General features: G+C 38.8%; 1 protein-coding gene across 1 annotated transcript in view; it reads left to right on the forward strand.

Annotated features, from left to right (window-relative positions):
- The window catches only part of LOC113986460 (sodium channel protein type 5 subunit alpha-like), a 36,982-nt gene that overhangs the window by 1,958 nt on the left and 8,721 nt on the right, over positions 1 to 26,303 (forward strand). Inside the window, 21 exon segments of the mRNA XM_039380646.1 lie at positions 1,165 to 1,462; positions 2,887 to 3,005; positions 4,120 to 4,209; positions 5,215 to 5,343; positions 5,573 to 5,664; positions 6,405 to 6,611; positions 7,205 to 7,268; positions 7,869 to 8,013; positions 8,529 to 8,723; positions 10,861 to 11,052; positions 14,139 to 14,241; positions 15,177 to 15,406; positions 15,528 to 15,680; positions 16,628 to 16,981; positions 17,731 to 18,066; positions 19,047 to 19,166; positions 21,587 to 21,701; positions 22,341 to 22,495; positions 24,695 to 24,868; positions 25,795 to 25,932; positions 26,040 to 26,294. Coding sequence (XP_039236580.1) covers positions 1,193 to 1,462; positions 2,887 to 3,005; positions 4,120 to 4,209; positions 5,215 to 5,343; positions 5,573 to 5,664; positions 6,405 to 6,611; positions 7,205 to 7,268; positions 7,869 to 8,013; positions 8,529 to 8,723; positions 10,861 to 11,052; positions 14,139 to 14,241; positions 15,177 to 15,406; positions 15,528 to 15,680; positions 16,628 to 16,981; positions 17,731 to 18,066; positions 19,047 to 19,166; positions 21,587 to 21,701; positions 22,341 to 22,495; positions 24,695 to 24,868; positions 25,795 to 25,932; positions 26,040 to 26,294 — 3,636 coding nt within the window. The 5' untranslated portion in view covers positions 1,165 to 1,192.

Below are 26,303 nucleotides of genomic sequence, written 5' to 3' on the forward strand. Positions count from 1 at the left end.
TGATTTTCACTTTATCTTTTGAGCTTTCAATTGGAAATGGGTCTGTGTGGTTTGGCAAAGTACCAGTTCTTTGGTTATATGCTTCCATTTTGTTACCATGACAAATTCTAATCTCTGAGCTGTGGTTCCTGATCAGATCTGAACTTGCTTGGAAAGTCCCAGAGGAGGAAAAGAAAAACCACCCAAGTCCCATAAACCCAAACAAAATGGTTGTGCAAAGATTATTGTTTGCATATTCTTTTTAAAGGAATATATTGGCATCTGAAGAAGAGAGCTGTAATTGCAAGAGGGTGTTGATTCTCTAACACCTATGGTCCATAAGTGAGCTCACAAGACAGAAATAGCACAGCTGGACCTCAGCAATGAAAAATGCAGAGTGTTTCAAAGAATTAGGTGTTGATCTTTGTTGGGGGTTTGTTTTCCATTACTCTTTCTTTTAAATGAATGAGCTTCTAGTTGGTTTTGCCTTATATCCTGGGTGCATCAAACAGAGCAAGCACAGGGGTGGCCTCCCTCACATGGGGCACAACGTGCAGTTCTGGGCCCCACAATTTAGGAAGGATGTGAAGGTCCTTGAATGCACCCAGAGGAGGGCAAAAAAGCTGGTGGGAGGGCTGGAAGAAATGTCCTGTGAGGAGGGGCTGAGGGCTTTGGGCTTGTCTAGTTTGGAGAAGAGGAGGCCAAGGGGTGACCTCAATACTCTCTACAGTTTCCTGAGGAGGGGAAGTGAAGAGGGAGGTGCTGAACTTCTCTCCCTGGTATCCAGTGGCAGCATGTGTGGGAATGGTACAAAGCTGCACTGGGGGTGGGTTTAGATGGAACATTACGAAGCCTTTCTTTACCAAGAGAGTGGTTGAACCCTCGAACAGGTTTCCTAGAGGGGTGGTCCATGCCCCAAGCCTGTCAGTGCTCAAGAGGCACTTGGACAGTGCCCTTAGGAACAGCTTTAACATGGTCAGCCCTGAATTGCTCAGACAGTTGCACTGGATGGTTGTTGCAGGTCCCTCCCAACTGAAATTCCTGTTCTACTCTATTCTATTATATTTTGATGCAGGGTTTCATAGAAGTCAGAAATCATTTATCTAATAGATAGTAGTTTAAAGTTGTGTATTATTTCTGTTATTTTCTAATTGTTCATAGCTTTTTTTCTTAAATTGCCTCTAGCACTGGAAACAAACCTTCAGAAGGAAAAATGGATCGCTTGTCTTGGTCATCAGAAACTAACAGCTTTCGACGTTTCACCCCTGAGTCCTTGGCTGCAATTGAGCAAAGAATTGCTGAGAAAAAAAAGCAGCCAGACAAAGAAAAAGAGAAGCATAAGGACCAAGGAGTTGAAGAACAACTTACTCCCCAGCTTGATCTGCAAATCTGCAAAAAGCTGCCATGTCTTTATGGGGACATTCCATCAGAGCTCATTGGGGAGCCCCTGGAGGATTTTGATCCATACTACAGTGACCACAAGGTTAAAACTTCCAAAAGCATTTCTTTGCTTTAACTTTGTCTGCTGAACTCTTAAGAGATAGTAAAAGCTCTAGTTGGGAGATGCTGGGTTTTGACTGTTGTGCAGACAGGTCTTTCAACATTCCTGACATCTTTTGGGGCAGGAGTGCTAAGGTGTGCTCTGCTTTATACCATGAAGAGGTATCTTCAGTTCCAGTCAGCAGTCAGATTTAATTATGAAGACAAAATACACAATTTTACAGGAAATATATTCTGGGATAAGGGATTCTTTGTTTTGCAGAGCAACTTCTATGATGCCTGTGAGGCTGAACTCCCTGTGGTATAAACAGGGCCTGTCCAAGAGTAGGTCATGCTGGAACTGCAGATGCTTTCACTGAATTACAAAGATTATACCAATTAGGGGAGGCATATTTGAGATATTTCCATCACTCTGTGTAGCAAATCCATGCATTTGCATTGTAAATTAATTTTCTGTTATTTTATGTCTCGTTGGCTTTGTTTATTGTACCATATTTATATTGCAAATCCTCCATGTGATTGCAAAGGGGTTGGTGTTGTTTTCTGTGGGAGTGTCTAAAGTAGATGCTGTAGGAATCCCTCCTCAATTAAATGTCTGTTGTATGATTGCTTACTGTTGAGGGAGACTTGACCTGAAGAGCTGGAGGTTCCATGCAGTGCTGTGCTGCTGTCTTTATGAAATGACCAGCAAGGCATTGGAATATAATAATTGAAAGGGAGAACATGCAGAAGACTTTGTTCTTCCAGAGATTTGTTTTCTCCAAGTAATCAAAGTAATAGTGTTGATGAAGAGAAACTGAGGCTGATTCAGTTGAAGACATGTAGATTAGGAAACCGTGTTTTTCATTCATGATATCTCATTTTTACATGTAGCACAACTACAGAGCTGCGTGGAACTTGAGGTAGCTTAGAAGGAATTTACAGTGTTGCTTGATAATTTAGGGATACTTCAGATTTTTAATTTTTCCTGTGGATGTCAGGGATTCTGACAGTCCTACAAAATATGTATTTTGTAAATAAGGTTTTGTAGCCTATGAAACTATCCAAGAGTAAGGTACTTTGGAGTATGACTGTGACTATTGTTGCCGTTCTAGATTAGTAATTACTAGTTAATTGCCTTAAGTAATTTAATTACTTTGACCAAGTGAATATGATCGCTTGCTCTTCGCATTCATTCTCATGACTGCTTCTTCCTCTCAGGCAGTAATGCACTTTTATAGAGTTACTGTCTTTCCTTCCAAATGGGTATGGCCAGGTCACAACTCCAAGTAAGAAAACAGGAAAGCTTTTCTCATAATTGCAGTTCGATATAGTTCTAGATGCAGACTTGAAAACATGAACATTTACTTTTTGGGGAAATTTTAATTCCTTTAAATATTTCACATCCTATGAATCTTTTCTTTGTAGACTTTTATGGTGCTTAATAAAAAGAGGACTATTTTCCGGTTTGCTGCCACACCTGCCTTGTGTATATTTGGTCCTTTTAATCCAGTCAGAAAAGCAGCAATTAAAATTCTGACCGATTCATATCCTTTCATTGGTTTCCCTTATTTGAATTTTAAAATATTCTGTACCATTTTCTGTCATTCTGTTCCTTTCTTTATATGAATGTGAACATAAACTGTGATATATATATGGCTGTGATAGAGATCTTTTAAAAGTTATATTGAATCTAATGTTACAACAGCTGAGATATTTCCATGATGTTGGTACAAGCTGATATTTAAAATCAATTTTGCAGATATTGGTGTGAAACAACCTTTAGAGGCTATTGTATGATAGTGTAGCCCTTTTCCAGAACTTGTTCGAAATCTCTGATGTGGTCACAAGGTTAAATTAAAAACATACAAACAAACAAGCAAAGCAAACCAGGGACTCCCTAGTTATTAAGATATGAAAGATGGGATTTATGGTGAAGCTTTGCTGGAAGAGTCTCCTGTTCTCCTAAGTTTAGAATGTTCTGAAGAGTGCCCATCTTTCATATTTTTGAAACAATATAACTGTTGTTTGGAGAATGTCAGAATGTGAAGGATTTGCAGATGCAAAACCATCAAGTGAGTAGTTTCTGCTTTTTCTGCTAAACATCTGTTTTCGTTTGTAGAAATAGATCCTTTTAGTGGAGTTTCTATCTGACTTTGAATGTGCAATCCTACTATTAAAAATTACTAAATTTACTATTCACTTTCAATTAAACCCTACATTTAAGAACAATGTTTATTTAAAAAACACCCCAAACAGTTTTATTAGATGGCAGGTGAACTGTCATGAATGTTTTTTCTTATACACGTTTTCACTGCCTACCACACAAAGTGAGAAAGCTTTCTGAACTCCTGCAGAGCAGGGGGGTGTTTTGCTAACGTGTGGATATGGAATCCCAGTTTCAAAGAACATTGGTTATTATTAATGAAGCTTTTTCAACTGGTTTTCATTGATTTATGTTTCTCATCTCTTCTGTTAAACATGTTATGTCCCACTTAAGTTCTAACTTAGTTTCTTTGGAAAACACATGAAATGTCCTGAGCATATTCAAAACCAAAGTCATTATTTGAATGCCTATATTTTTTTTGTGTGGAAATCAGGACCTTCTGTGAACTTCATTGTTTTATAATATAACATTTTTTTCCTTAACTTACTATTCACAGATTTTGTTGCCTTTATTATATGTACCGTGTTACTCAATTGTGTGCTTATGACTGTACGTCAGCTCCCACCAAGACTCAGGTGGACTGAGTAAGTATCCCAGTGGCTCTGTGTTCCCTCTTTTTCCATGGATACAATTTTAAAAAATGTGGTGATCTAATTCAGGGCCTTGAAAAATTTCACTGAGACCTTTGAGGAAGATTGAGGATTGTTATTATATCTCCCAGTCTTTGGTGGAGCTTCAGTGCCTTTTCTCAGAGGCTCACACCATGTGCCCTTTCCTCTGTGTTGGCTAATTTTGCCATCTGCTGTGACATAGAAGATTGGCCCATTTTTTCTTTTAAGGAATGAGCCTTTTAGAGAGACTGTGGGGTAGAATTCTAACTTAATATCTCTCCTTCTACAGCAATAACCTGAATGTCTGTTATGGTTGGCTCATGCAAAAACTAGAAAGGGATAAATGTCCATTCTGTTCTTTCTTCCTGTTTCCTGGTGACACTCCTGGGTCAGTTGTTCCCATTAGAAAGGCATCTCTTTGTAATGTCTTGCTACCTTTTGTGCTTGTGCACTGTATCCAGTGCAACTTGACTTGTTGTTCTAGAATTAAATCTTGAAAATGTCCCCAGAGCCCCTTTTATCTTGGGGTAAGCATGGTGATAAGAAGAGCTTAATTTTCTGTAGGTTTGCTTTCCGTTATGGCATATTTGTCAGAATAACTGTATAAAATGTGCAAACTTTACAGGCTGAAATATGTCTTTGTTCAGTTGTTCTTTTGTTCTATTGTTCTGCCAGACTGTTGAGGCTTTGAGATTTTCCAGCCTGCTTTAGAATATAAACACAGTGTTAAAAATGTTTGCTAAGGAAGTGTGAGCTATCCTTCACCCAGAAATAGTATCGTAGGCTTCTGTGAACTTTTGTGGTTACAGATTTACTATCTGAATCTTACTAGAATTCAGGGACACATCTTACAGCCATGATGCTTCAGAAAGTAATGTAACCAGTCCTATCATAGAAAATGCCTGAATGTGCCTGAATGTGACTCAATCTCATTAATATTTTTATTTCTATAATCTTAATATACACTTTCCTCCTCAGATGGTTTTTTACTGCCATATATACTACTGAAATATTGATAAAAATAGTAGCAAGAGGATTTGTTTGGAATGAATTTACCTTCCTTCGAGATCCGTGGAACTGCTTGGATCTTTCTATTATTATCATAATGTAAGTAAAACTCAGTTGCTCTTTTACACTCAGGGGACAAAACCACAGATGATTTGATGTTGCTGAAATTCCTGAGAGTGTTTGACCTCCTACCTGCTAAAGAGTTACTGTGCTTGAACCACCATTTGCATATGTGCAAAGAGAAAAATAGTCATAGACTGGCTCAACATGGTTATGCTTTGAAAAGTTACATCCTTGCCATTCAGTTACATGTGGTTTCATTTTATAGGTACGTTACTACGTTTAAAAAAATGGGCAATGTTTCAGCTCTTCGAACTTTCAGAGTACTGAGGACTTTGAAAGCCATTTCAGTAATACCAGGTAAGGAACAATCTTACTGCTATCCTCTCCATTTCACCAGTCTGCTAATTCTGATTCCTCTCCTGTTCTTGTCCTCAGCTTTCTGGTCATTTCTTGTGACTGCTGATGGGATCTCAAGGTGTGACTGTTTTACAGTTTGTAGTAACTCTCAGCAGCACCCTAACAGAATTATTTTAATAATTTTTCCTCCAAATGGTTTTGACAAAGGCAAATTTAATTTCTGCACTTTTTATCCCATCACTAATGTTCAATTTTAATTAGCCCGGTGCCCTTTTCTTTTAACCTTAGTCTTCCTGGAGCAGCCTCCTCTATTTGATGTGTTCTCTTAACACAATATGGTTATACCCCCATATTTCTGTTCCCTTAGCTTAATTAGCTTGCTAAGATTCATTGGCTTAAACTTCTCTGGTTTCTTCCTGAGAATGCTGACTTTCAAATATTTGAGACTTTCATTTGTTTCCTTGCATGACTTTGCTAGGATACCATCTTAATTTAGAATTTGCAAGATAGTAAAATTAGTGTTAGTACTAAACAGAAACCAAAGAAATTATGATTAGGAAATTTAGGGAAAAATGCTTTACTCACTGCTATGCTTTGTTTTACTACATTTAATACTCAGAAGTTACAAACCCTTTTACTCTGATTGTTTTTAACATCCTTGCAATGCTGTGTCTTGTCATATGGGAATGTCACTACATTCCTCTTCTCATTTTGCATATTATTGGATCTTATTTTTCTAGGTTTGAAAATCCTGGTAAATTCAATTATTGAATCTGTTAGGAAACTTGCTGACGTGTTGATCTTGACTGTATTTTGCTTGAGTATATTTGCCCTAATAGGCCTCCAGCTTTTTATGGGCAATTTAAGATTCAAATGTGTCCTCAAAAATACTGAGTACAATGACTCATTATGTAAGGATCCCAAGATCTATGTACCAAGTGATGAAGGTAAATATTATTCTTTTCTCTCTTTACATAATTTGTGTATTTTCCTATGAATGTCTTGAATTTCAGAGGTATGTTAAACTGAACTTGTGTGTATTTCTCCCAAGAAGGAAAACCCTTCCATTTGCACGAGTCTTAATAGGAAGTCTCTGGGACAAGTGAATGTGAAATTAGTGACTCTTGGATTTGGAGAAAGATCAGCAGGCTGTGGGATAGATGGGGCTGAGTTTTCTATAAGCATTTGCCTTTTTACCTGTGCATGGTACAGGGATCCTAATTCTAGGAGTACTGCACAGGGTATGGTTATTTTCCCATCACTTTTTCTATATTTCAGGGATTTTGCCTACTTCTCACAGAGATTCTTACTTTTACCAGAGAATCTGGTAAAGAAATGAGATCTTACCCTGTGAGTTGTGCAGTAAAGAGTTGCCACATTTTTTAAACTGTCGTAGAGACAGATCTGCTGAGAATCAGCTTCCCAGAGCTTTGATCCATCAGGGTGTTTATCAAGTGCAGTAAATGTATGGTTTCCTGTCAGAAGGCTGTGCAAACTGACAACTTCTGATTTTATGATTCCTTGATTTATTTTTTATTAGATATCTGCCACAGAATGAATGGCTCTTCTGACATATTGCTCTGTGGGTTCAGTTCAGATCCCGAGTAAGTGAACAAAGCAGTTTTAGTACTTTCTTAATTTGTTCCTCCAGATGTGCTGTGGTTTTATTTCTGGTCTAAAGGAATGGTGAGGATTTTTCAGGAGGATAGGGTGTGTGTGTGTCATTAAATTAAAAGGCATATATTTCACCTCAGAAAAAGAATGAAGTACAAGGATGCAACCAGTTATGTATGTACTTTGTTGCTAACCACGGGGAATGTAATGGTAAGGTAGAATGATATAAATGAGGAGAAGAAGAGATCAGTAAAGACCTGTCAGAAACTCTCCTCTCTTCATCTTGGTGAATTATTTAAAAGTAAAAATAATTCCATTTTCCCCCCTCTGTGTATTTGTTTGCACATATCCAACATCAGGAGAGAATTTTTGTCTAGTCCTACACTAAGATTTCTGTCTAGTTTACTCTGATTAGACAAATGGTTTTCTAGGATGGTTTGATATAAATCAGCCCTTCTGGCAGAATTAAAATGGGGAATAATGAAAAGGACTTTCAGATAAACTGAACAAAACTGGTGTTGTTTATTGGGTGCTTTCAGGTACCGTTAAATCTCCAAGTAAGTATTGTTTAATCTTTATTTTGGGGTTAGGAAAGAGTGCCCAGAAAACTATACCTGCCAGAAGATTGGGCAGAATCCTGACTTTGGTTATACAAGTTTTGATCATTTTGGCTGGGCCTTCCTCTCTGTATTCCGTCTGATGACACAGGATTCCTGGGAGCGTCTCTACAGACAGGTGGGTACTTTTATTACCTGATAGAATGACTTGACACATCCTGATTCCTCACCAAACCTTTTGGCTCAACTCTTTAGTTTCAGATCATTTTTGACAACTGATACTAAAAATTTGGAGGCTTGATGTTTTGATTCAGAGAGCTGAATGTAACTTTTGAATTCTGGTGGGGATTTTTTTCAGAAATGCTATAAAAATGCATGTAGACAACTCTCTGGATCCCTTATGTCTATGCAATGCCTTTGCTAGCCAAGAATTATCCTCTACCTTGTTCTGTAACTTTTTGTCCATTTTGACTTTTTTTTCCATCAACCTTTATTAATTAGGACTTTTTAAAATGGATATATCTTCTTCTTGCCATTTGAAGCTCACATGGTTTTTGGGTTTTATTGTATCAAAGCTTAATTTTGAGCCATCTCCTCTTCTGCCATTTTAAAAAAGTGTAAAGTTAGTTTGAAATTGTATTGTAAACATTAGTTTGTTAAGAATATATCACAACTTTTACCTTTTCCTCACAGACTATCCGTACATCTGGAGTGACCTCCTTTTTTTTTTTTATGGGAGTCATCTTTTTCTGCTCATTTTATCTCTTCAATCTGATCTTGGCTGTAGTAACTATGGCATATGAAGAGCAAAACAGATCTAGTCTTGCTGAAACAGAGACCAAGAAAAAACTACTTCAGGAAGCCCAAGACATTTTAAAGAAAGAACAGGTTTGTAAATTATTACATATAATAAGTGGTTCCTTCTGTTTTCTTCTGTATGTGAATTAGGGAAATGTCGTTTTGAATTAAACATGTGCTTCTTGCAATACTTTCTCACACTTCATTTCTCTTTGTGTCTCTATAAATGCATCTGTGTATGTATATATGTATTTGAATATATAAACATTTCTGTGATACAAAAAACATCATTGAATTTTAGGATTTGCAGACCTGACATTTTACAGGAATGGCTTGCTGGCAAGTTTGTACCTTTTATGGTATTGCATAGGTGCTGCACTCCATGGTTTTCCATGCTTCTTGTATACTACCATTATTGCTGTGGACAGAAATTCCTTTCTCTGGGTATTCCTTCTTCCTATTACTGTGTAGTCTCATGAAGGAAATATGAGTGGATACATTTACATCCATGAGAAAAATTGTCATTTCTGCAGTTCCCAGAAGTTGGAAGTTCCAGTGCTGATAGATTTCAGACCTGATTAAAAATCCTTCCAAGAGCCACAGTGCTTAGCACTTTAAAGGTTGTCAGGCCTCTTTCTGAGTGATGGGATGCAGGAGGTCTATCAGTTGACAAGAACAGGAATAGTCTTTAGCCAGGATAATGCTGTTTGTTTCGTATTAAGTTTCCTCTTGACATCCATAGACTGCATTAGTTTCTTTGCTGTTGTTTTGGAGAGTTAATAGACACACATCAGATTTCCAGTGTTTCCTCTTGGCATAGTAGTGTTCCAGTCATTCATACCTTGGTCTGTAGGGGACCAGGGATCGCCTGTTTTTATTTCTGATAATCACTGAGTCATGGAATCATAGAATGGTTTGGATCGCAAGGGACCTTCAAGATCCTCCAGTTCGGGATGGAGGTCTAGTTCCACTAGACCAGATTGCTCCAAAGCCCATCTAACTTGGCCTTGAACACTTCCAGGGATGGGGCATCCAGAACTTTTCAGGACAACCTATACCAGTGCCTCACCACCCTGCCAGGAAAGAATTTATTCATAACATCTAATCGAAATTTCTCTTCTTTCCCTTTAAAACCATTAGCCCTTGTCATGTCACTACTTGCCCTTATAAAAAGTCCCTCTCCAGCTCTCTTGGAGCCTCTTTAGGCACTGGAAGGGGCTCTAAGGTCTTCCTGGAACCTTCTCTTCTGCAGGCTGAACGACCCCAACTCTCAGCCTGTCTCCAGAGCAGAGGTGCTCCAGCCCTCAGAGCATCTCCGTGCCCTTGGGCAGGTCCATGTCCTGCTGATGTTGGGGGGGGCCTGGAGCTGGACACGGCAGTGCAGGTGGGGTCTCAGGAGAGGGGAGCAGAGAGGGAGAATCACGTCCCTTGACCTGCTGCCCATGCTTGTCGTGATGCAGCCCAGGACACAGTTATTTCTGGGCTGCAGGCCCACCCTGCTGGGTCATCTCAAGCTTCTCATCCACCAGAAGTGAAGCTCTAAGCCAAGGCAGCAGGATGGGTTGAAAATTATTGGTACGACCTATTGTATCTTGTAACTTTTTATAGAAGATACCTCTGATTTACTGCTTACAGTCAAAAATGTCAGATTTGTAATAGGCCATATGAATATTCTCTAACAAGTATCCAATTTCCTCATTAAGGTGTAAGGCATCACCATTTTACCAAGTTCCTCCTCTAGAGCTGTTGGCAGCTCTGTAATGTTTCCCTGCCTGACATTCCAGCTTGCCAAGCTTTACTTATGCTTTTCTTCCTTCTAGTTTCCTTTTGACAGGATTAGTATTTTAGAAAAGGATTTAGATTGAGCCTTTAGTGCTCTGTTGTCTTTGGACTCAAGGTCCTTTTCAAAGCAAGAAAAGGGAAGTAAAAGGATAAACCATAATATTCTGTAATTCAGAGACAAAACACAATATCTAAAGTGACAAGAGCAAACTTGAATTACAGCAGCTGACAAGTAACCCTGTTTGGTCTTTCCATATCATGAATATCATTTTGTATTCCTGTCTTTTTATAGCAGTTTAATATTTGAAAGCTAGAAATTGTTAGTGTAAAGCATTCAGAGAGCATAATAATTTAATGAGTAAAATCTAAATTGAATATTATCCTAGTCCATGTGTTGGCATTTACCTTGTGTTAATAGACAGACCTTTGGCATTTTGTTTTACAGGAGTTGGCTGCAACAGAAAGCAGTAAGACCTTGCAGGGTGGGTCTGAAATACCAGTTGATGACTTGACAAATTCGAAAGGAAATGAGATTAATGAGGAAACACTTATTTTAAGACAAAATGTAATTTTAGGTGATCAGGAGAAAGAGGAGCAAATATTTCATTCACAGCCTGGTCACTGCCACAAGAAGCTTGTAAGTATTCAAAACAGAAAATATTCATTAGACTTCTTTGTGATATGACAATTCTATGAGCAGAAAAGCTTTCTTTGTTTGCATTTTTTCCTCTCTGTTTTATTTTTTTTCTCCTTCTTGCATTCATTGGATTAACTTGTTTTTTTAAGCAATCTGAAAATTATATTTTGGGATGTGAGGGAGACAGTACTATTTGGACTTGAAAGAGAAATTGGAAGTGGCTGTCAGTAGTACATATTATTTCATATTGAAATGATTTCACATTAAAAAAGGAAAAAAAATAGAAAGGAAAACCTAGAGCATAATCCAAACAGGGTGAGATGCTCTGACACAGAGTTCTTTTATTAGTCAAATAAACATAAACTGCAACAAATGTGGCAACTACTTGTGGCTCTCCTGCAACTGAGAACTCTTCAAACAATGTGCTCTCTACTTTCATCACAAAACAAGGCTTAAGATGCTAAGTCAAAGAGAAAAAAGTATGTCAGGTAGGAACATTTTGGTAGGACTTAATCAGTTTATAAAAACTTGAATGGATCATTCCTCTGGAGCATATCCCTATTTTAAATCCCAGTTTCTCATCCCCAGTTATTTCATAGAATCGATCGATTGGGTTGGAAAAGACCTCCGAGATCATCGAGTCCAACCCTTGGTCCAAATCCAGTCCATTTACTAGATCATGGCACTCAGTGCCACATCCAATCTGCGTTTAAAAATCTCCAGGGATGGTGAATCCACCACCTCTCTGGGTAGCCCATTCCAATGCCTGATTACTCTCTCTGTAAAGAATTTTCTCCTGATATCCAACTTAAATTTCCCCTGGCGGAGCTTAAGCCCATGCCCCCTTGTCCTATTGCTGAGTGCCTGAGAGAAGAGACCAACCCCCACCTGGCTAGAACTTCCCTTCAGGTAGTTATAGACGGTGATGAGGTCACCTCTGAGCCTCCTCTTCTCCAGGCTAAACAACCCCAGCTCCCTCAGCCTCTCCCCATAGGACTTATGCTCCAGTCCCTTCACCAGCCTTGTTGCTCTTCTCTGGACCCGCTCCAGCACCTCACTATCCTTCCTGAACTGAGGGGCCCAGAACTGAACACAATACTCAAGGTGTGGCCTCACCAACGCAGAGCACAGGGGAAGGATCACTTCCCTGGTCCTGCTGGCCACGCTATTTTTGATACAGGACAAGATCCCATTGGCCTTCTTGGCCACCTGGGCACACTGTTGGCTCATGTTGAGCTTCCTGTCAATTAGTACCCCCAGGTCCCTTTCCGCCTGGCTGCTTTCCAGTCACTCTGTGCCCAGCCTGTAGCGCTGCAGGGGGTTGTTGTGGCCAAAGTGCAGGACCCGGCACTTGGCTTTATTGAACTTCATCCCATTGGAATCAGCCCATCTCTCAAGTCTATCCAGATCCCTCTGCAGAGCCCTCCTGCCTTCCAGCAGGTCGACACTCCCTCCCAGTTTGGTGTCATCAGCAAATTTGCTGATGATGGACTCAATCCCCTCATCTAAATCATCAATAAAGATGTTAAACAGGACTGGACCCAACACAGACCCCTGGGGAACACCACTGGTGACCGGCTGCCAGCTGGATGCAGCTCCCTTCACCAGCACTCTCTGGGCCCGACCCTCCAGCCAGCTCCTAATCCAGGAGAGGGTACACTTGTCCAAGCCATGGGCTACCAGCTTTTCCAGGAGTATATTATGGGAGACAGTGTCAAAGGCCTTGCTGAAGTCTAGATAGACCACATCCACAGCCTTCCCCTCATCCACCAATTTCCCTCAGTTAAAGACAGATGAGCAGCAGTAACCAGGTCAGTGTTGGGGAACACCCTTGTCCTTTCTAAAAACACTAACTCTGAATGCTTCTGAACAGCTGTGAATTTCAACAAGACTTTCAACCGAGGACTTTAGTCAGGCTGGCACACACATTTTTATGTATTTCTGTCTTACACCAAACATAATAGAAAGGAATGAAAGGACAAGTTGCAGTGGTAACTGGGATGTAATTAGAATAGTCTAAATGAGCCTTTTAGACTCAGAAAAACTACAGAGAGAAAAATGAGCATTTTAACACTATATTACAAATTCATTTGATATGTCCATTCTATGACAGTTCTATCAGCTAAGTTTTGAGTATTTTTTCATTAAAATATCAGAATGACAAAGAGAAATAATTATTATGAAACCCCTGAGGCCAAGAATATCAGTTTAATTCCCTGAATAACAGCTTTCTAGAATATGTTAATAAAAATCATAATATCAAAAGAGTTTGAAGTAATAGTATGATATATCCTTACTTATATACCCTTCCAACTTTCTCTGGAATTCTTTCTGACTCTCTCTACCTCAGTCTCACATATTCTTTGTAGCCCATGCTTTATGATGGTCTATTTAATCCTGAGAAAGCATGTGGGTTTTAATGTATCATGATCTGAATATTAGATAATAATTCAGTGTATCCCATAAGATACAAGTGTTGACCTGTCTGTCCTTGAGCTCACATCAGGAGCGCTGAGCTGAGCGTTCCGTGGCTTCTAATGAAAACAAAAGTAGTGCATTTCCTAATTTTGGGCAGTTCAATATTAGTCGAGATCTAGATAGGCCTAGTAGTGCTGGAAAAAACATTAGTTTTTATTAACTACTTGACTATTTTTCCTATTATTAAATGTATATTATTTATTAATCATCAATAATTATCATCGTTAAATAGACAATAGTTTATTCAAACTGATGACCAGTGTTCTTTTTGTCTGTTCTTCTCATCAGTCACTGGAAAGATGGAAGGATTCTTTTCCCTTGCCCCATTAATGTTTCTATGCTTCTTCTATAATGACATTGTTATTAAATATTTTCAGAAGGAAACAACTTCATGAAGAAATTTACTGGTTTTGATGAAATGTCCTTTGCCTTCTATAGCAAAGATCTGATAGTGTTGTATTTTTCTTTTATATATTGTCACCAAAGTAAAGCTTCCCTTCAATGTGTATTTAAAAAGGCATATTTATGTCATGCTGAACATAATTTTTTTATTGCCAGTTTTTCATATTCCCTTGGTATGTTATCTTCTGCTGTCTTTCTAACCAAAGAGGAAGATCCTGCTGTCCTATGATGTGTCAGTGGACTCTATTAATGATCCTTACAGAAGACAGAGGTTAATGAGTGCAGCCACTATTCTTACAGACTTTTCAGGTAAGTCATTTTTCCTATGGGATTGTGTAATGTGACCTGAGAGATCAAACTGTCTCAAATACTCAGCATTATTTTAAAAGCCACTGGGGAAATTATGCTGCAAATGTAAATTTCAGGAAAACAAATATTCTCATATCTCATATAATTGTGACTGTAACTCACAGTTACCAAGGGTAAATCATGCCTGACCAACTTGATTGAAAGAAGAGAATTTCAAAGTGTGTGTAAGCAGAAACGTTGCCCATTTTCAGAGGAAGAGGTTGTGCAGTCTCTGACCTGATGGCTGGCCCTGCTTGGAGAAGGGGGTTGCACTACAGATCTCCTGAGCTCTCCTCCAACCTCACTTATAACCCTGTCCTCAGCTATGGACACCTGTGGCTGGGCTGGTTCAACTCACAGGAAACAGGTTGTCATTGTCCCAGAAACAGTGATTTCTCTCCTTAATGCAGATTCTTTATCATCCTTTAATAGTGTAATCATAGAATCATGGAACAGTTTGTGTTGGATTGCACATTAAGGATCATTTTGTTCTTCCCCCCTGCCATGGTCAGGGACACCTTCCACTAGACCAGGTTGCTCAGAGTCCCATCCAACCTGGCCTTGAACACTCCCAGGGATGGGGCATCCACAGCTTCTCTGGGCAACCTGTGCCAGGGCCTCCCCAGCCTCACAGGAAAGAATAATAAACATATGAAGAGGTGGGGAATATCCCCTGTTTCTGTCATTATGACATTTGTTGGTGGTGACCTGCAATAGCCTGTGATTAGTGTAGCCTCTTTTGTGTAGTAGGAGTGAAACAACTCTTTTCAATGATGCCATTCTGCTCACATGAGATTGATTTTTCTTTCCAGTCTTTTCTCTGACTGTCTTTTTCTTCACACTCTGATATTCCACATAGGATTATTCATATGCCACTTTCCCTGTTTCTCTGCTAGAGTCAAAAGTGAAACGTCCTGCATTGTGGAAACGTTTTGCTTCAAAGTATCTAATTTGGAATTGTTGTCCACTCTGGAGAGCAGTCAAAGAGAAGGTGAAATTGGTGATTTTGGATCCATTTGTTGAACTCTTTATCATGGTTTGCATTATCTTGAACACCTTATCCATGGCTATGGAGCACCCTGGCATGTCTCCAGGAAACAGAAAAATGATTACTATAAGTGACCAGGTAAATGAGGTCTATGTTAAGGTGAATATGAAGTTATAACCCTGTATTTATACTGGAATAGTCCTATAAGAAGACAGACTTCTTGAGTGACCTTTTCTGAATTTCTTTTTTGTCTTTCCAGGTCTTCACCCTGATTTTTACACTAGAAATGATCTTGAAAATCATTGCTCTAGATCCTTACTACTATTTTCAGAACAAGTGGAATGTTTTTGATAGCTTGGTTGTTTTGATTGGCCTAGTGAGCTTTGGAACCAATCTGTCACCTTTCAGAGTGGTAATGATTTCTTTGCTCTTTTTTAAAAGTACGTGTATTGTATAGATTTGTGAATGATTACAGTGAAGTACCCTCTCATTATTTTCCTGATGAATCTGTCAAATCAGTTCTCTTTGCTGGTAAATAGTAAGCCAACAGGAATATTTCAAAGAATAGAGAGTAAAAGTTCCTTGACAGCTTTTCCTTTTGAGCTGAGATTTGTAAAATAACAGAGCTTTCCTCAGGGCTTAATCTTGGCCTTGATGGCTCTTCAGCGCTTTTCTCCATTTTAGGGAGAAAGAGGAATCGTTCTGAAGTGTCTGTGTATGACATTGCTTTTGTATTTATGTCCTTACTGCATATTTTTAATGTTAAATTTACTAATTACTTCAAAATGCTTCTTTGCATTTCAGTCCACAAGCCTAGAAATGCAGTTGAATTCTGTTTCCCCTTGTTTATCGTGATTGAGAGATTTTCACAGCCCTGAATGCTAATTTGACTAAATACCTCCGTTTTACTCGTGGGGGTACATAGAGTAGGTCCCATCTGGCTCTTCAGATCCTATTTTAAGTCTGTTTGGTGAGAAGTATAAAAAAATATTTGTCTTATTGCATTTGACCAAAACTCAGTAATTTCATAACCTTTTCCAAGTACCCGTGACCTACTTAATTGTATTCCTTTACTTTTTATTGCTATTAACATTATTACACTGGCACACTCTCGTATCTAACTTAGCACAAACAATTTGAAACCTTCCTTTGATACTTCTCTGCTCTCAATAACATTAATTGTTGGAGCTTAAGCACAGCACTTTTGCATCAAAACAATTAAAAGCCTTTCTTGGGGAAAAATGACAATGTTACTGCAGTAAAGGCAGCATGATAAATGCAGGGTCTGGTTTTTATGTGGGCTGTGCTGTCTGGGCTGTGTTTGACCTTACCTTTTTTCTCTTATGTTTTATTTTACAGATCAGGATCTTCAAATTGGCAAAGTCCTGGCCAGCCTTAAATACTCTTGTGAAAATAATTCTAAACTCATGTGGTGCTCTGAGTAACCTCACTCTGGTTTTGGCTATCACTGTATTTATTTTCGCTGTACTAGGAATGCAGCTTCTGGGCAGTGATTATGAAACAAACTTCTGTAATATAAGCACCACTGAGGATTTACGCTGGCATATGAAGGATTTCAGTCATTCAGTCCTGATTATATTCCGAATATTATGTGGAGAATGGATTGAAACGATGTGGGAATGTATGGAAGTGGCTGGAAAAGAGAAATGTATTACAATTTTCATGCTAGTCCTGGTGATAGGAAACCTGGTGGTGAGTTTTAAGCTGATTCCCAGTCTCTACTGAATGCATCCAGTTACACTGGCAACTGATTTTTGCAGAGGGAAACTTTATCATTTCAAGAGTATTCACACTATTCTCTTTTCTGGATGTCACTTGGCGTGTTTTTCTTCTATCTTTCTTTTTTTTTTCACTTTTCCCCTGTCTTTCTCTTTCTAACATAAGAGGTAGAAGCAATACAAAATTATTCCCTCTACCCACAGTATAGAAGTGCAGTGCTTCTGATAATGTGGTATCTGATGTCTTCATCTTTTGTGTTGATAGGATCCAATAACCAAACTGTTCAGTGCTTTTAATGCTTATCAACTTGTATTATCAAGAGGTTACCATACCCAGATTTTCTGGTTTGTATGACATATAGTAGATGGAATGTAAATGTACTGGAAGACAAAATCTTTTCATCTGCTTGGTTTGTTGGTCTATACCAGACCCTTTTGGATGGTGGTGTTATTAAAATTCATCTTTGCTGTTTTTCAACATATCTGTCTCCTCACACGTTATGGACATCAGAGCAGGTGAAAATATATTTGATATACCCAAACCCTCACTTCCTTCCTTTTTCTCCTGCCATTCCTTCTAGAAGGGGCCAGATGGTCCTATAACAATATTGCAATATAATAGTAAATAATTTCATGGCAATGTTGCTGAAAGCAAGACTGAGGGTTTCTGAAGTGTCTTTTCTGTTAGCGGTGGTGTCCCTAACTTACTTTAACTATTTTAAGGTGGTCAACTTGTTCATTGCCTTGGTGATGAGTTCATTGAATACTGATACCTCAGGAGGACAAGAGGAACCTGGAGAAAGGACTAAATGTCAGATTGCCCTTGCACAGATTCACCAGGGCCTGAAGTCTTTGAAAGACAGAATTCTGGATCCTTGTGGCAGAAAAATGAAAGGAAGCCTCAGAAAAACAGATAAAAAGAAGACTTTGGAAGAAATTTCTGGCAAAAACATAGAGGATAATAATTGTGTCTGTGTTCCCATTGCAAAATCAGAGAGTTACAGTGACAAAAGTGATGATGAGCACTCTGTAGTCACAGAAACAGAACACAGAAAACAGGTAAGAACTGTTCATATTTAAAAAAATACTGTAACTTACATCTGTAATTGCCATCTCAAAGACTCAACAGTAAATATTATCCCTTCTGTCATTTCTGCCATTTTACTTGCTTTGTTCTTCTAGTGCAAGGGCTACCAAATAGTCTTCATTTGCCAAAGACATTTTGAATATCCACTGTTTCACCATTTGCTTCGTGGATAGCCCTAATTCTGCTTTGGCTGTTTTGTTTCCATCTATTGCTGTCAACAAATAAATGAAGTTTGATTGACACAGACATTCCTTCTTTTTGTCTCCTTTGCCTTACACATTTTGGAAGGCAGTCTCTTCTGATGCTTCCATGTCTCAGTTGCCATTTGCTGTGGCTTTGGTCATATTAGGAGGCATTGCCAATGGCATGTCTTTGGAAAAGTTCTCAAAGAAGGAAAAATTGCTGATCACCTTAGAATCATCTGTGGCCATTTCAAAGATGTTATCCAGAAGCATTTGATGACAAAAACTGCTGCAGTGGAATCTGGTCTTTCTTGGCATTTGTGGAGACAAAAGGACTGAGAACTGATTGGGATCACTTAGGTCTTCTGCCTGTAACTGGAAGCATGAGGCTGTTGGGGTCCAGCTGCAAAGGTTAATTGGATGCAGGAATCCATCCCTGGGCTAAATGTATTTCTTGGGGAATGATACATTTCCACGGTAAAACCTCAGGAGCACAGTATTGGAAATCAAGGAAGAAACCATTCTATTACAAGCATTTTATGGATATCATTTAATTATTTGTAACAAGACAAACATGCTAGTGGAAGATTCTCTGCCCATGACAGGAGGTTTGGAACTAGTTGATCTTTAAGGTCCCTTCCAACCCAAACCCTTTTGTGATTCTAAATTTTGTGGATGTTTTAGATTCTGTTAAAGAATTCTGACTTTTAAGAATGACTGTCAGGAAGGAAAAATGTGAAAAATCAACAGTTTTACATTATTTCCTGCAGGGAGACAGATTACGACACAGAGAACAGCGGCAGAATTCAAGCAGCTTCAGTCAGATTTCTGAGACTCCTGAAACTATAAGTGTTTTCACAGTAACACATGAAAAGCAAGAGCAAAAAGAGGTAATTCTAACTTTTATCATCTTGTGGAATATGCTAGGGATTCAAACTGTCACAGCTGTTCTCTCATTCAGCAGTGACAGGACAGGCTGGGATTTTCTGAACAGTAGCAAGTATAATGCCTGTGGAGGTGGCACATCTCTCTAGAGACAGTAATAGCATGGAGGTTTGTGTCTCATCAATAGCCATGGTTAATGGTGTAACTTAATGTATAATTTTGTACAAAATAAGGAAACAGAAATTAACCAGGAAACACAATGACTTTAAGCATGTCTGATACATGCTACTTGTTTCTATGGATAATTCTGTTTGCTGTCATTCCTGGATACAAAAATGTGCTCTCTAGAAATGGTTCCCTAAACAACCATGGTTTTTCTGGTATGGAAACCCATCTCATTCTAATGTTCCATATCAAAAAAAGGTGGAGAATCATGGCTCTGATGACCCAGAAAATTAAATGGAAGTTCAGCATCTTTCTGGATTACTACCCCCAAAAGTCCAACCCCATTAATATTTTCTGGTTTTAGGCACAGTTGCCAGAAATTTTCTTTGTTATACTTTATTGAAATATATTTATATTTAAAAATAATATTGAAAACATTGAAGTGCCCATTAATGTAAATAATTGCATTTTTATATATGATGAAGATTCCCTAGGACGTTAGATTAGTGTAGAGCATCATGGGTGTCGACAGAGGAAATTCTCCCTTCTTCTGGCTTCCCATTCTTATCCCTATCCTCATGCCTTCCCTTTCCATGCCATTCAGGGCACTTACACATTATGGCTGATAGATTTCTTTATTCTTTTTTCCTTATACTTACTTTCCTTACTGTACTTAGTTTTATAAGTGTGTAGGTTACCTACCGGTGATTACAATTCTTTGAGATGTGTAGACCTGTAGTGGGTTGACCCTGGCCAGATAGCAGGCACCCACTAAAGCTGCTCTCTCACTCTCCCTCTTCAACTGGACAGAAGAGAGAGAAGAAAAACAAACAGCTAAGGATTCATGAGTTGAGATAACAACTGGGAGAGGTCACTTACTGATTACCTTCACGGGCAAAACAGACTTAAAGTGGGGATAGTACTTAAATTTATTACTAACAGGATAAGAACCAAAGAGTGAGAAATAAAACAGTCTTAAAAGCACCTTCCTCCCACCCCTCCTTCCCTCCATGTTTTCCCTCCTCCCCCTCAGCAGTACCGGGGGACGGGAATGGGGGTTGTGGTCAGTTGTTGTTTCTGCCGCTGCTCAGGGAGAGGAGTTGGAGTCCTTCCCCTGCTCCCGTGGGGTCCCTCCCACAGGAGACAGTCCTTGATGGACCTCTCTGGTGTGAGTCCACCTCTTGGGCAGTAGTTTTTCTCAAACTGCTGTCCCATGGGTCACTCCTCCATGGGGTGCAGTCCTTCACAAATGAGCTGTACTGACGTGGGTCTCCCACAGGGGCCACAAGTCCCACCCAGGAGAAACCTGCTCCAGCCTGGGCTTCCCTCTCCACAGGCTGCAGGTCTCCGGCAGGACCCTACTCCACCTTGGGCCTCCCAAGGGGTCACAGCCTCCTTCCTGCATCCACCTGCTCCAGCGTGGGCCCCTCCATGGGCTGCAGGGGGGTCTCTGCACCCTGATGGTCCCTCATGTGTTGCAGGGGCACAGCTGCCCCACCCTGCTCTGCACCAGGGGCTGCAGGGCCTCGGCTCCGGCTCCTGGAGCAGCTCCTGCCCCTCCTTCTGCACTGCCCTTGGTGTCTACATTGTTATTCCCATGTTCTCACTCTGCTATTCCCTGGCTGGAATTTCTTCTGCACAACAATCTTTTGTTATTAAATATGTTATCCCAGAGGCGTTACTGTCACTCCTGACTGGCTCGGCCTTGGCCAGTGGCAGGAAGTCTGAACTGGAGCTGATTGGCATTGGATCCGCAGAAAAAGGGAAGCTTCTGGCAGCTTCCAACAGAAGCCACTCCTGTAGCCCCCCCATCCCCTCTACCAAAACCCAGCAGCAGAAACTCGCTACAAGACCATACATGCATTTCTATCCTGCTAGGCCTTCCCATCTTCAAGCCTTTTGAGACAAGGTTTGTATCTGAAAGTGAAAAGAGAATTGGATTGGCCTGAAGACGTCAGACTTTTGTCCAAAGTTGTAGCATAAGAAAGTCTTCTTCTTCTTGCATGTCCTGTTTAGATGACAAGAAGAAACCAAGAAACTTCTTAAATTAAAACCATGGAAACAAAGAGTAGGGATTGGCTTTTTCTGTCCTATTATTTGTGGTTTTAATTTATAGTTCAGCAACAGTAAGGTAATTTATAGACTGCAGAATTCTTTTGGGGAGGGGGGCAGGGGGATGATAAATTTCATTTATTTTTGGTTTTTTAACCTTGTTAATAAAAAGCAAATAAATTCTCCTCTTTCTCCTTCTCCCATGCAGAAATGTGGTGCTGCTCACAGCTTTTCTGAAGCCAGCAGTGTGGATGCAGCTGTTGGTCTGGAGATGTTTTTCCAGACTGAAAAATCACACCTGCCTAAGGACTGTTTTGGAGAAAGTAGGAATCTTTCCTTTATTGTGCTAATACCAAACAAACAGTGTTAAAAAATATCCACTTGGAACATGTCCAGATTAGCAGAATCTGTTTTCCTGCTCATCCCAGTGTTGACATCTGCCTTTGATTACCTGACCATCTCCTTAGACTCCATTGCCTCTCATGCTTCAATCCTGCTGCCTTTACAGATTCATGGAGACTGTTTCTGGTGCAAAGCAGTGAACAGGAAGTTGTAATGTCTCTGCAGTGGAATAAAGTGTAATAATCAGTAAAGATAATAATTGACTAATCCACTAGTAAGGTACTATCTCTTTTCAAAACAAAAAGAAGAAATGCAGAAAATAAACATTTTTTTAGATAGAAGTAAAGTCTTTTTTCTTGTGCCCACAAGCCTTTCTGCAGAAGGGCACAAAAGCAACTCTCTTTTTCCCATGTATGAGTTGCTATTAAAAGAGATTAATTTTGGCATACAAGTTTTTTCTTTTCTTTAGCTTTGTATCATTTCAACCACAGCATCACCTCATAGGTAAAACAGCACATTCTTTCTCTAATCTGTAGAAGCTCTCTTTAAGATGTCCTATGTTTTGATTCTGTATCTCAGCATTTTCCATGGAACTAATATACTGTTCTTTCTCTTTTCAGATTGTGGTAAATGTTTCCCATGTTGTGTAGTGGATATCACTAAGTTTCCAGGCAGAAGGTGGTGGAACTTCAGGAAAACCTGCTACCGAATTGTTAACCATAGCGGGTTTGAATATTTTATGGTTTTTGTGATAGTATTGAGCAGTGCAGCACTGGTAAATTGCATTTAATGTCTCTAATTTTGCATTGATTGTTGTCAATAAGGAAAATAATAGTATTTGATTGATTTCTTCTACTCTGACATTCCTTCCCACAGGGAGAGATAACAGTGTAATAAATGCATCCCTTAAAAGTGATAAGGCTTTCCCCCTTAGATAAGATATTTAAATATATGGATTTAAATATATGGAATTGTAGCTTTTCATGGAACATAGTTCTTCATACATTTGTGTGTAAATTACAAGACTAAACCAGAGTCTGAAATTACTTAGCACTTTCAAATAAAATAACAACACTTCTAAATGTTCAAAGTAAGGTAACTGCTCAGTAAAAATGTAGATTCAAAATCATCCAAACATTATGATTAGAATCTAAAAGTGAAGTTGGCTGTGAACTGATAGGTGAGGTAATGTTTTGTTGCTACCCTGATCAGATCCATTTCTACTCAAGAATAAGGGAATTTCTATGATTTGAAAGCATATCCACTGTCGACTGAACGTAATTTGTTAAATAAAATGTTTTATAATGCAGAAAGAACACAACCAAATAATCTGAAAGGGATCTATGGGGTAAATGTCAGAATTTTCCAAATAAAATCTGCTCTGTTTACGTTAAGTTCAGGTTGTTCACTGAATCATAGATTTGAACTGTCTGCTTTAGAATTCCCATGGCAAAATCGCCAAGGGAAATCCCTGGGACTCCTGTGAGGGCTCCTCTCTATTCCTGTGGAACCAAACTGAAGTAAGAAAGGAAACTGAGTTAGTCAGATCTTACAGCACATTAAGGAATAAACTGAACACAAAGCTATTTGGTACCCAGGTGCAAAATAACAAAACAACAACATCAAAGATGTTTTGCAGTGAGAACTTTCACCTATGTTGTCCTTTTGCAAAAAGGGACTTGTCCATTTTGTTTGTTTGTTTTCTTTGTTTATGAAGTTGTATGCTGGTAGGGAATTGTCTGAACCAGTTAGAACAAAGGGACACCATGGTGTCCTTGCCTTGAAAGGAAATTAAATGAGATGGTGATGACAGAAAGAATGCACAGAAAAGTCCATGGTGAGTGCTCAGTGCTCAGAGCAAAGGAAGAGTAGTTAGAAACTTAAGTAGATTCTAAGTTTTTAAGGTAGCAGCAATTAAGAGTAACTAGAAACTTAAAAAAGTTAGGAAAAAAGGAGTTGGAAGTTTGAAAAAACATCACTGCTAATGAGCAGGTGGTTTGACTGGTAGATGGAGATAGCCAAGGTTTAGCAGGGAATAAGAGGACACATGATCAGACTTGCTCAAGAAAAAAGGTCAGAAATGGCAAATGTACATGAATGCCAGAAGTTCTCATTTACCCACACTCAAATGAACAGTCCCATGGACACAGGGACAGCTCTGCTCTGGAGGCATTTCTCCTAATTGTGGCACAACTGGAAGACCCCTGAGGTCCAGAAGCAGAATCACTGTTTTCTAACACTGCAGAACAGGAGTGCATAGGTTTTATTGGATTATACCTAGGAGCATCTCTGCTCCTTGTTTTTTCAGTGCTCTATGCTCCTGCTCCACCTTTTCCATGGCTTTTTAGACTGGATTTTTAGGCATGTCTTACGTGAAGGGGAGCAAATCAGGTCTGCTGTAATACCTAAATGAAGTGGAGATGGGGCTATAAGGTAGGGGAGAAGTGCTTGAAAGGAGGAATAAATACATTTCCAGAGGCTTGGTGAGGAAATAATGCAAGATGTAAAAGGAATTGGGAGTAGATTGGCAATATCAAAAACTTAGAATTACTTAGCAAGGCAGAGAATGCATTAAACACAAGCAAACACTGATGTGAACAGCAGCAATCAATAAAGCATTTTCCTCAAACCTCAAGGTCGAGGTTTAGGTGAAAAAACTTGTAACTTCAGGAATGAACAGTTCCAGATAAGGAGTTTGTCATTCTTTTCAATGTGTGTATTACAACTCTTCAGACTGACTAAAGACGATTCATTTGGAAGGTCAGAGTCTGAAAGACAGTGATTAATGTGTTCAAGTCAGGCTTTAGTTTTTTACTTCTAAGTACAAAACTAAGTGGTGGTTGCCCATAATTTAGTATGAAATGGTTGTAATAAGACAAACTGTAATAAGACAAACTGTGTATTCTTGTGCAATTTAAGAATAATTTTCCATGCAACTACTGACCTGTTTTAAATCTGAATTCTGAAATTCCAGGCATTTGAAGATATTCACCTGCAGGATAGAGAAAAAGTGAAAATGATCCTAAATTATGCTGATAAAATATTTAGCTACATCTTTTTGATGGAGATGCTTCTGAAATGGGTAGCTTATGGATTGCGCAGTTACTTCACAAATTCCTGGTGTTTGCTTGACTTTGTCATTGTATGTGTAAGTATTATATTCAGCTTGTCATACATTTTGATTTTTGACATTTTCTATCTGGATGGATCTGGACATGCAAATTCTGATTATGAATAACTAGAAAGAATAACTACTGTGAAAGACAGTTCCCAAAAGCTGAAAAACCTGCGATCCAAAGAGACCTTAGGACAAATTTAAATGGAAATTTTCAGCAGTAATCAGAAGTTACTGAAGAAACCTTTATTAGATATCTTCTCTTATGACTATTTAGAAAGAACATGTAGCATAACTTCAGCAATTAGGGTTTTCTAATCTTAATAGCAGTGCTGTCCAAATCAGAGGAAAGGCATGAAAAGATCCGATGGCTGGACAGCAACACAAGAATTTCAACTAGGAGAGAAAAGACAAATCATGAACAGTCAAAAAAACTCCTAATTATTGAAATTTTTTTCTAATACTTTCATTTAATTTTTGCTCTTAGAAAAATTTAAAATATCAGGTATGTTTTTAAAAATTAATTTTTGTTTCCACATCACCATCTTAAGTGATAATAAAGAATTATTTTATATCCTCCTGAGAATAATGATGGAGCAAATGGGAATGGTTTATTTGAATAATCCTTTCTGGTGTGGCAGTGTATGAAAGTACAATGATTATCAACTTGGTTATTATATTAGCAGTCAAAAAAATTATATGGACTGGTTTTGAAAAAGAACCAAAACCCAAAGAGGAAAAAAATGCATTTTAAATCAGAATGAAGGAAACCTAATTTTTTTCATATATTAGAAAAGAATGAAGTAAAATTATATTACAATAACTTTGAATGTGTATTTTCTTAATTTGACTTACTGGTCAAAGATCTTGTAATGCTCAGATACTAACTGTTTGCTAACACAAACAAGGGAAATTTTGTTTACCATTTAATAATCCCAGTTGCAATTCTGTGAACACAGCTGTCATTTGTTTCCTGGGCACTAAATCCTGATCCCACAGTTGTATCACCTTGTTCCTCTGGAAGTGGCCTGAAATCTCTCAGGACTCTTAGAGCACTGAGGCCTCTACGAGCTTTGTCAAGATTTGAAGGGATAAAGGTAAAGATATTGGGGGTCAGTGTGAATATTTTGTAATGGCTGCATTTGAAGATTTTTTTGAAAATGACAACATAAAATTAATTATTATTTTCATTCACTTTGTTCAGGTTGTTGTCAATGCACTCCTTGGAGCTATCCCCTCAATCTTCAATGTTTTGCTCGTCTGTGTTGTCGTTTGGCTCCTATTTAACATTTTAGGAGTAAAATTGTTTGGGAAAAGATTTTCAAAGTGCATACTCCAGGAAGGAGATATCCGTGCCATTAATAACAGAAATAATTGTATATCCTGTGGTGGAAATTGGACAAATTCTCCTGTAAACTTTGATAATGTTGGGATGGGATACTTGGCTCTGCTCCAAGTGGTGAGTTCT

This window comes from Pipra filicauda, unplaced genomic scaffold, assembly GCF_003945595.2.
Source record: "Pipra filicauda isolate LSUMZ 115617 unplaced genomic scaffold, ASM394559v2 scaffold1_size10287979_pilon, whole genome shotgun sequence".
Taxonomy (NCBI): Eukaryota; Metazoa; Chordata; class Aves; order Passeriformes; family Pipridae; genus Pipra; species Pipra filicauda.